The sequence below is a fragment of the Ambystoma mexicanum genome, chromosome 9, assembly GCF_040938575.1.
Source record: "Ambystoma mexicanum isolate Mex_15411 chromosome 9, UKY_AmexF1_1, whole genome shotgun sequence".
In the NCBI taxonomy this organism is placed as follows: domain Eukaryota; kingdom Metazoa; phylum Chordata; class Amphibia; order Caudata; family Ambystomatidae; genus Ambystoma; species Ambystoma mexicanum.
The window spans coordinates 306862929-306874935 of NC_090931.1; the positions used below are offsets into that span (position 1 = coordinate 306862929).

General features: G+C 44.5%; 1 protein-coding gene across 3 annotated transcripts in view; it reads left to right on the forward strand.

The window, feature by feature from the left end:
* Positions 1 to 12007, forward strand: part of MYO19 (myosin XIX) — an 804019-nt gene that overhangs the window by 572223 nt on the left and 219789 nt on the right. For all 3 annotated transcript variants that reach the window (XM_069614704.1, XM_069614706.1, XM_069614705.1), the window contains exons 15-17: positions 10208 to 10384; positions 11094 to 11240; positions 11774 to 11881. In XM_069614704.1, the coding sequence (XP_069470805.1) occupies positions 10208 to 10384; positions 11094 to 11240; positions 11774 to 11881 (432 nt within the window). The remainder of the gene's footprint in view (positions 1 to 10207; positions 10385 to 11093; positions 11241 to 11773; positions 11882 to 12007) is intronic.

Consider the following 12007-nt stretch of genomic DNA (forward strand, 5'->3'; position numbering starts at 1 on the left):
CTGTACCCCATGGGGTCTGGCTTTTCACTCATCACAGCAACAGGACATAACAGCCACTAAGGCTTCACCAGAACAATGCAGCAATCAATCTCCTCCAGCAGTTTCTCGACCCCGTGTTGAGGTCATGGATTGAAACATATCTAATGCGGCAGCAAATAGCAATGGCTGATGCTAGTGAGATAGTAATACTCTCATGGAACGTCCAAGGCCTGAACTCGCCAAGAAAGCGGAAGTCAGTTGAACACAGATTGGGGCAATTATCGGGAGACATCGTTCTTCTCCAAGAAACTCACCTACTACAGGAAGATGAAAACCGGGTGTTAAGACGGATTTCTGAACTCTGTCCTGGAGGGGCAGAGGTTCAGAAGGCCAGCCTAGTTTCTTGGAACAGGGTAACCTCTGGACAAGCCAGACCAATCAGGGTAGCGATCGCGGCGGTCAAGACTAGGTCTCAAGAGGGGTGAGGGTGACTGAAAGCCCGCAATGAGCACACAAAGCAAGGACACTTACAAATTACTCCAAGCAGGTGTTATATTAAAGATATATACACATTTATTACAAGGCCTTTGTAACATTGACCGTAGCGAGAAATCACAATTAAACTCAAGTAAACCAACACATACCAAACCAATACAATATATATATAAATACAAATGAGTCTAACAAGTTAGACGCACGAAATGTGTAGACCACCTAGATGGGGAGGAAAACAGGCAGTGAGAATAATAATTAGACCTAGTCCGCCTTCAGAGGCACCTAACTGTAAGGAAGTCCAAGCCCTACGAAGAGTGGAGCCTTGTGCTCAAAAGTACCTGCACATGCTGGTGCCAACGGGCAAAAAGGGGAGTCTCTTCGAGGGAATCAGGCAGTTTAGTTCGGTGAACAAATGAAGATGAACAGAGCTCAGCGACTCAAGCGCAGCCTCCACTGTGGGCAGAAGCAGAGCGCGAGTACGGAAAGGCGTGCTGTTAAACACAGCGGGGAAAAGCTATGGGCTCCTCCAGGAGGGCGACCAGTTCCTAGCTATGCTACTCACCGGTCCCCGATGCAAGCAGACCCAGGCTTCTCCGCGTCAGTTTCAGTGCTGGCAGGTTCAGATACGAGCAGGGCACGTCTCGGCGTCGTGTAGATTCCGCAGCAGCAGAAGTTAGAATTGAGGATGTCCCAAACGCAGTGGAAAGGCACAGTTTGTTACCACAGCAGTGCAACGAGGGCGGCCGTGTGTATTTCAGCCCAATGTACACTACTCACTTCAGACCTGGGAATGCCAAGTGTACGAATCGTGTGAGAGTGACAAGGACTCGTAATACAACACAACCTGACGGCGATTACAGAGCAAGACTCCTGGGTAGGCTGGTCAGTCTGCTGGATGGCCCAGAGACACTTCCGAAGGCTTACGTGCAGGAGATGGTGAAGATGCCGAGAATAGTTGTTCCCACTATTCCAAGGGTTGAAGTACCAGTACAGGCCTTCTCGTTCGATCCGAGGTAGAAATGGTTTCACAAAGCGACAGCAGTGCAGAGGAGCAGTCCTTCAACGGGTCACCAGCGATTCCTCGGTTGAGCCTCATGGTTGCAGGATACTTGGCTCCTGTATTCCTTTGTTCGTGAGAACTCAGGAGATCGACATGGTAGTGGTGTTTCCAGCCCCCTCTTATCCACGGCTCCCTTCGCGCCAAAACGGAGGGGACCCAATGGGAGATCTGCTCACAAAACACTCACACCATACGTGGACCTATCACGGACCACGGAGGTCCCAGGCATTCACACCACAGTAGACTCTCTGGCACCCAGGATGTGTATTGGGACCAGACATCCCAGCCCACATCCTGGAGGCACACACACGACCTGTAGAAGCCCTTGAAAGCATCTGTGTTTCGCGGGAAAGTACATGCCCAAATAAGGAAGGACCCGGGTCGGCTCGACCTGGGGGAAGGTGAAGGGGGCAAGACGGTCAGCGGACAGGAAAAAGAGCCTCGTGGTCTGGCCATTTTGGGAGCCAGGCCACCATTTTGGGCTAAGCGCGAGAAACGCGCTTAGATGCCAAAAGGAGCTCAAAAACACAAGAAACGATCGCTGCCACCAGTCCCGTCTGTGATTCACTTGCACCGTTCATTATCAATCCAAAGAGAGTATCTAGGGCCTGTAGAAGACCAGAGACCCAAGAGAGCAGTAATTTAGCTTACAGTGCCCTCTTGTGCTATGTTGCGCGAAAGTTGCAACATGATAAAGAAACTACGGAAAACAACGTTTCCCGGTACTGACTGTCTTAATGGCATGTCAGTTTCCCCGTAAGAATGGAGCAAAAGCCCAGAGGAGTGTGGCAGAAGGCTGCACTTCTCTGGCAAAGTCTAGATCTTGGTGAAAACAACAGCAAAATGTTTAGGGGTTGCCACATGGAAGGAAAATTACCCACAATTAAGAAATCTTTCCTAACACCGGGTGAGATTCAGCAGGTATAAAAACAGGGCATACTTTGCCTCCTCTGGACAGAAAAAAAGGGGAGTAGCAATTCTACTAAGCAACAGAGTCCCACTATCGAAAATCACCATAAAAAGAGACCCCGCTTTCTACTTCTGAAGGGCTTATTTGAAGAACTTCCCATCACCATAGTCTCAATTTATGGCCCCAACACCTCCCAAGCCAACTTCATCACAAACTTAATTCTGATCATTACAGCCTTTTGTGAAGGTCATCTAATCATGAGTGGAGATTTTAACTGCATGCCAAATCCTCAAATGGATAAGACTTTACCTCCCACGAACTCGGACTTTTGCACAAGCACTATCAATAGCCAAACTGCTCAGAGAAACCAAATCCGTGGATGCATGGAGACTATTCAACGGCACTATAAGGGACTACACGCACTACTCCTGTGTGCATAGAGGCCTTTCACGAATAGATCTGGGTCCAACATTACCAATTCTATTTGATCAAGACCAGACGGGGTTCATCCCTGGGAGGGGAACTCACGACAACATCAGAAGGACGATAAATATCATCAAATGTGCCCACAAACTAACGGTAGGAATGGCCGCTATATCGCTAGACGCACACAAAGCCTTTGATCTGGTAGACTGGGGGTACATTCGAGCAGTCCTGGAGCACCTGGGTTTTGGACCAAATTTCATCACTTGGGTAATGGCCAACTACCAATCTCCCACCACGCAGCTGCGAGTCAATGGAGCTAGATCTAGCAAAATCCACATAACCAGGGTCACTAAGCAGGGATGCCCACTCTCACCTTTAATCTTTGCTCTGTCTATGGAGCCCTTTGCCGCAAGAATTAGACAAAACTCCAGCATAAGTGGGCTAACGGTGGGGGGCCATGAACATAAAGTAGCGCTATATGCGGACGATGTCCTGATAACAGCGACTAACCTGGCAACGTCCTTGAAAGCTCTATGGGAGGAAATTTTAGAATTCGGGGCCCTGTCAGGGTTCTCGGTAAACCTATCCAAATCCACAGCTTTGGTGGTTAATCTCTTTGAATGGGAAAAAGACACACTCAGACCACTAATGCCAATCCCATGGTTTACGGGCCCAATCGGTTATCTCGGGGTACACATCCCCAATGACCCATCTCGCCTGTATTCAAGTAACTTCCCGCAATTGATCAGAGATCTCCAAAACGATCTCAAAAGATGGAAGCCCCAGGAAATATCTTTGTTCGGTAGAGTCACTGCTATCAAAATAAACCTAATCCCCAGATGGCTGTACCATTGCACAGCACTCCCCATCCATATACCGGGTCCGGCCCTAGCAGCCTTACAAAAACAAATCCAAAAGTTTGTATGGGGGGGGAACCTCGCATAGCCAAACGAATAATGTTGAGGGGCATACCACAGGGAGGCCTGGGAGTACCAGACCTAACCAGGTACACTCTAGCTGCGCAGTTATCTCAAGCTTTCGCATGGGTCCAAGAGACAGACAAGCCGAAATGGACACAACTCAAAGAAGCTTGGTGTCCGGCACCACTCTGTCCTCCCACACCTGCCAACAATGAAACCGTAGGCAAATAGTGGACCCCTACTAGCGACGATGACAACAGTTCGTTGCTGGAAAGAAGCGGCCCGTAAATGGGGCATCCGTGGCCCCATGGGCCCCCTAACTCCCATTTGGAATAACCCAGAATTCTCCCCAGGCCTGTCGACGCACGACTTTCAACCCTGGATAGAGGGAGGCCTACGGACGACTAGCGACTTCCCTGAAACAGGGGCGTCCATCTCGTTTGAAAGGTGCAAAGTAATATTTGGGGTGGGGGAACGGGAAAGATTCCACTATGCCCAAATCCGTCATTGGCTGTCCCACAGAGCAACCAGGGAAAAGTGCTCCAGAGAATTAACAGCACTGGAACTTTCTTTAGCAACCCCCACAAGTAAAGGCAGGATCTCGACCCTTTATCAACTCCTCGACAGAGCAGACCCCTCTAAAAAAGAAAGGTATATGCTTGAATGGGAAAAGGATCTGGGAAAGGAAATTGCAGTCGAAGAATGGGGGAGAATTTGGGCCAGACTACATAAAAGCTTGCAATGTATCACAGACAGAGAAGGGGGCTATAAACTCTGCTACAGGTACTAAGTAACTCCGGCACAAATTAACAAGGCCAATCCATCCATTCCCGGAACTTGCTGGCGAGGATGCCCAGATCATAGTTCATTATTCCACATGATATGGGCATGCCTGAAAGCTGAAGTGTACTGGAGAGAGATAATCAATCATATCAAAGAAATCACGGGCCTCTCCATTCCGTGGGATTCCGGAGTCATTCTCCTGGGCGATACAGGTGGGGGTGAATTCCCAGTCTCAGGCCACATCCCCAGGCTGTGTACGCATCTACTTCTAGCAGCAAAAATAGCAATGGCCTGGGTGTGGAGGGCTAAAGAAGGCCGCTCAGTGGCCCTTTGGTGGGCGAAATGTTGGAACATAGCGGTCGCCGAAAAAATCACGGCGATCCGTACGGGCTTCCTAAATAGAACCATAAACATATGGGACCCGTTTATGGACTATGCAGTCAAATTCCCGCCCTCACCAGGAGGCCACTGTTGACCAGATGGCTCCAGGGCAGCCCGCTCTACTGAACCACAACCCTAAGCCATAGCCACCCTTTATGCCGCAACCAGTACATCCCACCTGGCATCCAAGGACAAGATGGACCATGGACAATGGTGCTTCTCCCAGCATTTGGGCCCCCGCACACCGGTCTCCCCGACAGTCACTGCTGCTTTAACAGATTATTGAATGCTGCACTATAACTGCTGTTATGATCAATGTAATGCTCTTTAAAAATGCCAATAAAATGTTATGAAAATAAAAAGAAAATACTGATGGCTCTTTTCTGATTATCCTCCAGATAGCTGAAACACACGAATTTAAGTATTGAATATTGAAATGTGTTCCTGATAAAGGGAAATCCTGAAACGCGTTGAGCTTGTTTAATGATATGCTCTGATTAGTAACTTATTATCATATATGTGGAAAATGTGCTTGTTTACATGATTTCAGAATAACGAAGATTTATTTTAAGAAATTAGATTACCTTTGACTGATTTCTTATCAGCAATTTCGGTGTGCAGGGGATGGGGGGTGTCTGTCAATTGAGGACATTGATTTGGATTTTGTGTGTAGTAGTGGCCTACAGTACCAGGGCTAAAAGGGAATTTTCCCCAGCACCCTGAACACATATACATCAATACCAAATAGATTAAGAGCATTATGACACCCACGGTGTGCGTATCACACATATAGATTTTGTTAATATGTATATGCTCCCACTAATGAATGTCATAAAGGGCTGGCACATTATTATAAATTAAGGCATGGGGAGAAAGTCATCACACCTACAGTGCTTTTCTGTCTACAGTATAAGCTGTCTGGCTATTGATTCAGAATAGATAACCAATTATCTGAATAAATTTGATTTGTGGGGAAATTGGTGCTGGTACTCCTAAAGTCAGCGGGAGTAACAGCCTGTCGGCAGCCAGGCACACCATGCATAGATGCAGGGAATGCTGTACATGAATCTCGCTCTTCCGGCACAATTCAGGCTGCTGTGCGGAAAACCAATTTCCTGGTGCTGCAGGAAGGAGACGTGCACGACTGACGCCAACCAGACTGGGCCACAGGAGCCCCATGAACAGCTGTGAGTGAAAAGGGAGCAGGCTAAGTGTTTTTTAATACTGTTAGCCAGTGCAGCCCAACCACTGGGGAAAGTTGAGGGATACATTGGCCAGAGCTTTCGGGTGTAATTGGGGTCCAATCAAAAGGTAGAGGAGGCCAAGAACAACAAAAGGCGTTGGCTTAAAAGACCTGCACTCATAAGTGTGGATGAAGGGTGTTCAGTTGAGGTCGGGACGAAGGTTGGTGGGCCGAGAGACCAGGCGAAGGGCAAATGATGTTGAGGAGCGCTGACGAGTTGCTGGAGCTATTGAAAGTGCAGGAAAAGTATTGTTTGTGAGAGAGTTGGTACCAAGCTTGAGCGAGTGGAGGGGAGTTTGTGAATGCAAGGGTTGGAGTGAGTGTTGATTATATAGAGAGTGGGTGGGAGACAGAGACCGAGTGAGACCGAGTGAGAGTAGAGGGTGAAGTTAGATAGTGGAAGATGAGACTGGTACAATGAGAGGGAGTGTGAATGAAAGCAATAGTGGAGACCCGAGTGGAGTTTGGAGAATAGGAGGGAGCAGAAGGAGAGAGAGAAGGGAGGAGAGTGAGACCGATTAGAGGAACATATTGGCAGAGAGAGGGGGAGGAAGAGACTAGGACTCAGAGGGAGAGAGGAGATAAAGGAGGAGATAAAGGAAACAGGTTAGGAGGGATAGAGGAGGTGTGTGTGTGTCTGTCTGTCTGTCTGTCTTGAACATCATTGGTTATGTCCTGAGACATCAGAGTATGTATCCCCTAGAAAATTCTCAGAGGTAGTACGATATAACTGGTCTTGCATTATGACTGGTTATGGAATAGGGTGGAAGGAGCCCACTGGAGGTTGAGGGGTAAACCAGAGACCCCTGTATGCTGGTCTTCCTGCATTCCATCATCAGCTAAATTGAGAACTCTAACAAATCTAAACCACATGACCAAATACTTGATTTGTTGTAGCCATCTGAAACAAAAAACACACAAACACTAAGCTATGGTGCCTGGCAAGGGGCATAGGGAAAGGTTGGTAACAGGTCAGATGGTTAATGGTAGCCGTTTTTATACTGGCAGTGGTCCCACAATTGGTCAAGACAGTTTTATCTGCTTAGTGCTTTGAGCTGTTAAAAAGAATTGAGCTTAATTATTAATATTTTCTTTTTATAAATACGACATTCATGTGAAAGGGTTCAAACCTAGACATTTTGATCCGTGCAGAAACTACTTCCAATTATCACACGTTGCACTTCCGGTTGCAGAACTCCTTCAGCTACCAAACTGCGAAAACGAATTGCAACGCCTGCACACATAAACCTCAAACCTGATATTGGTCTTTAGAAGAAAGTACGTGATAGGCTTGAGTGGGCAACGTAAGTATATTTCTTATATTTTGTAAAGCTAAATATTAATTGTATAGTTTCAGATATTCATTTGGTCCTGTTGCCAGAAAGGCCCCACCTGCACAGTGGGGTTCAGAAAGTATCTAGGGATGTTGTCTGGGTTGGGATGTCTCAGAGTCTGGAAGGACCTAGTGTGAGTGTATCACTTATGGTTTACATGTATATTCAACAATTCAACATTCATGTTACATAGTCTGTAATTTACTTCTGGAGAATTGTACATAGAATTTTTCAGAATTTCTGAATGATTTTTCATAAAAATAAGTTTGTATTAGTCAGAGGCATAGCTTTTCCTAGGATGCCCAATGCATTTTGGTCCTAAGAACCATCTTTAGGGACCAAGTACTAAAAAAGAATAATAAAATACATTTTGAGTGATTTGTTGCACGGGATATTGCTTTCATATCATTCCATGTCTTTTTATACCTTAATTACCTGCCTACATGGTCTTCATTTTTTACTTCTATGTGGGCTTCATTTCCTTCTGACGGGCTGTGGAAGGTATTTTATTTTTTTGGCAACAGGACCAAATAACTATCTGAAACTATAAAATGAATAGTTGGCTTTACAAAATATTAAAATATACTTGCTGTGCCCACTCAAGCTTATCTCTTACTCGATACCTGTCCATTGCACAAACCGAGTGGAAGCAGGCACATTGACAAATATGTCATACGAAGAACTAACAAATCTTACAAACAAAAGAGCTGAAACATTAGGATTCAGCATAGAAGAAGCAGACGCTATTATCAATATCATTAGAGACACTGATATCTTGAATACCACCATAGATCCCAGCACCAACATAAAGCATCTAGAAAGGCTAATACGTAGAGAAATCAAAGAAAACTGCACGTGATAACCATCACCAAATACTATTGTGCACAGCAAATCCCACGTGTCCTACGTATCCCCCTTCAACTCACGTTGTGTAAAGAAAGTCATTACTTTGTTCGCAAATGGGAACAGATCCTGAATAAGTGTTATTTAGATCTAATCCTACTAACAGTTAATGTTAAAGGATATTTGTAGCACACACTATCACCACCGGAGGGGTCCCCTGGCGCTCTGGCGGTTCTGAAAAAGGGAAGGAGGGTGAGTTAGTGGGAATAAGCTGGAAAAGTGCAAGAGAGCAATGATGTGCTGTTGGCAGCCTCAGCCCGGTGGGTCCATTGGCTGGGCTTGGTGTTTACGTTGTAGGGTTGTGGTTATGTTTGGTTAGAGTTTGAGAGGTGCATGCAGAAGGGCGAAATTGTTAGTGGATTGGTTAATTGGCATTGCTGTCCTTGCAATTATGTCTAGGTGTGATGCTTGCTATTATTCACTATTCCATCTGAGTGTGGCACTTGCTAATCTTCAATATCCTATCTAGATGTGATGCAGGCTAGTGATCATGATTCCATCTAAGTGTGGTACTTGGTAACATTCACATTTCTATCTAGATGCGATGGAGGCCAAAGTTCAGAATTACATCTATGTGTGGCACATGCTAACATTCACATCTCCATCTAGATGCGACGTAGGCTTAGTTGAGAATTTGATCTGAGTGTGGCGCATGCTAACATTCACATTTCCATCTAGCTGCAACGCAGGCTAAGGTTCAGAGTTCCATCTAAGTGTGGCAGATGCCAACATTCACATTTCTATCTAGATGCGACGCGGGCTAAAGTTAAGAATTCCATCTAAGTGTGGCAGATGCTAACATTCATAATCCTATCTGGATGTGACGCAGGCTAAAGTATACTAAGTATGCTAAAGTAATACATAGCACTACATACATACACAACCACGGGAGGTGGCAAGGCTCAACAGAAGCAATTACTCTTCTACCTCACCAGGATCACCTTCAAGCAAACAGGTCAAGTAGCACTGCTTGAAACAGTGCTAGAATTGTCAAAAGAACTAGAGAACCTGACTAAAGAAATCTCTGAAATACAAAGTGAACTAACTAACGCACTCTCAGCAGCAGATTTACAAACTATACTTGAGGACATTGACAATAATCTAGCAGACAATCGTACTGAACTAGAAAACAAGAAACGGAGACAATACGGACAGGATCCTTATTACTAGCTAAACAACATGGTCTACACATGGATGGACAAATGTAGACCGAATACACCACACCGAGGCACAACAAGCTCAGGTTAAAGGATTACATTTTTATTTAAACATAAGTATTATTCGGAATTATTTGGGACAACGATCTGTCCAGCAGCATTGTACATTGAAGTGGTTATTGAAAGAGAGACCAAAACATTCACATGTGCTTCTTATACAATTTTAGTTCTATTAGCAGCATTAAGTACAATAGCTACAAGCAAGCTGGTTGGTAGAAGTGCTACTCTTCATTGTGTGTTGATATATTTTCCCCCCCACACTGTTACCTTTGTAGCAGGTTTTGTCCATTAATCTTGGCTGCATGTGAATGGGATAAGTGTGTTTGATGCAATGAAGCATCAGTGGGCATTGATGAATTACGAGGTCTAGGCGTTCTCGCTGATCACATAACTTTGTGCCAATATGTAAATGCTTGTGTGTGGGAAGCACTGTAGACCTTAATAAATAGCACTAAAGGATTCAAGATTTTGTATTGTATACAATATATCAGACTTGCATTTAAAATACCAACTTAAATTGGGTCTAACTTTGTTTTGTATTTGTTCTCTCGCACAGGAGTGTCGCCTTAACAGGTCTTCTGATGCCAAACAGCTCCAGGTGCGGCTGGAGAAGGCCCTTGCTAACAATCAAAGCATTAGCAGAGACAAATTCAGCAAAAAGCCACATTTTATTGTGGCCCATTATGCCGGAAGAGTGAGCTACCTGATTGAAGAGATGGCAGAGAAAAACAAGGTGGGAAGTTAAATCATAAGTTTGATTATGAGCAAGCGAGAGGAAAATACTTTTAGGCTGCTATATCTTTGCATGTTCCCTGACCGCGGTGGTCATTGTGTACCTAGACATCACAATCCAAAACCGAGAGGTAACCTGTAAAAAACCTGTGAGACTTAAAGATGTAATTACTGTACTATTCCATCTAAGCCTCCTACTCCGTGAATGCCTACTGTAACAAATTCCTCTTGGAGTTCTGCTTCTCTTTAGCACGTATTTATGCACTTTAACAAGTCAAAATACTGGATGAATTTACTTAAAAACATGTTCACATGTTGTGAATGTTGGGGAACCACCAGCTTTATAGATATTGTATTGCAAACATAGCATTGTGCACGTGATGACTAGTGATGGTTGATTTATGCTTGCTTGCCTGGCTTAATGATTTTTGTCGATATTCCTACAAGTAAATGGGAACAAATAGCCTACATAAATCCATGGGCTATTCTTGAGTTTCCAGCCAATCGGATTGTTCAGAATCTTACTAATGCATCTTATTAATTTGATTGAAGCCTCTGCTTCTTAGGGTACAGAGATCTTGCTCTATTCAATGGCTCATTGTTCTAGATAACCGACTCCAAGAATGGTGCAAAAGCAAGAGGTTGCTAGTTTGGAATTTCTCACAGTTTATTGGTTTTGAAAGAATAACACCAATTATTTGCTAATCTAGGACCCTGTGCCTGCAGAGTTGATCCAGCTTTTGCAAGAGTCCCAGGATGACTTGCTTCAGAAATTATTTCCTGCTGAGCAGAAAGGAGAAGCGGATTCTAAAAAGCAAAACAGAACCACAGTTGTTACGGTTGTCTCAAAGTTCAAGGTCTTTCAGTTTTAATCTCATTATTTTCTTCCTGGGTTTCTGATATTGTATGTTGCCATTTTTTTTAGAAAGGGATTTCCATATTTTCTTCATTCGGTTATCTCTTTGGATCGCTAACATTTTGAAAGATTGAATACAGAGCACCAATGGCTAACCATTTGACAAAGAGTGTGTCCGAGCACACTAATTAGTGTGATAAGTGGCCATAACATTTAGTCCCTACTTACCACTATTAGAATGCAACTTTGTACGCGTGTGACCTCTTGAAGAAAGATTTATTTGATAAAACTAACGCATGCCTGCATAGATATTTGGTGATGTTGCTAACGCATGCCTGCATAGATATTTGGTGATGTTGCTATCTGTTACAGTTTTTACTCACTGTTCCATTAGAAAAGAAACTTTATTCTTTGCTCACATGACAGAGGCACATTTTATACAGGGGTGGCGCCCCAGAATCTAAGCTGTAGCAGAAGTTGAAATAGCATGCATGTAAGATTGCTATGGTTTCACTGTTGTATTTCTTGCTGCAGAACTCTCTGGAAAGTTTAATGCAGATTTTGCACAGCACCACGCCACACTACATTCGGTGCATCAAGCCCAACATGGATTGCAAGGCCATGACATTTACAAAGGAAGAGGTAGGTGTTCTGCTCTTGTACACCCCTATGAAAGGAGGTTCATTTTCAACTACTCCCAAATATAGGTTCCTGATCTACTTTTTGACGGTTTCCCTTCAGCTTTCATTTCGTTATTAGTGAGCCAAA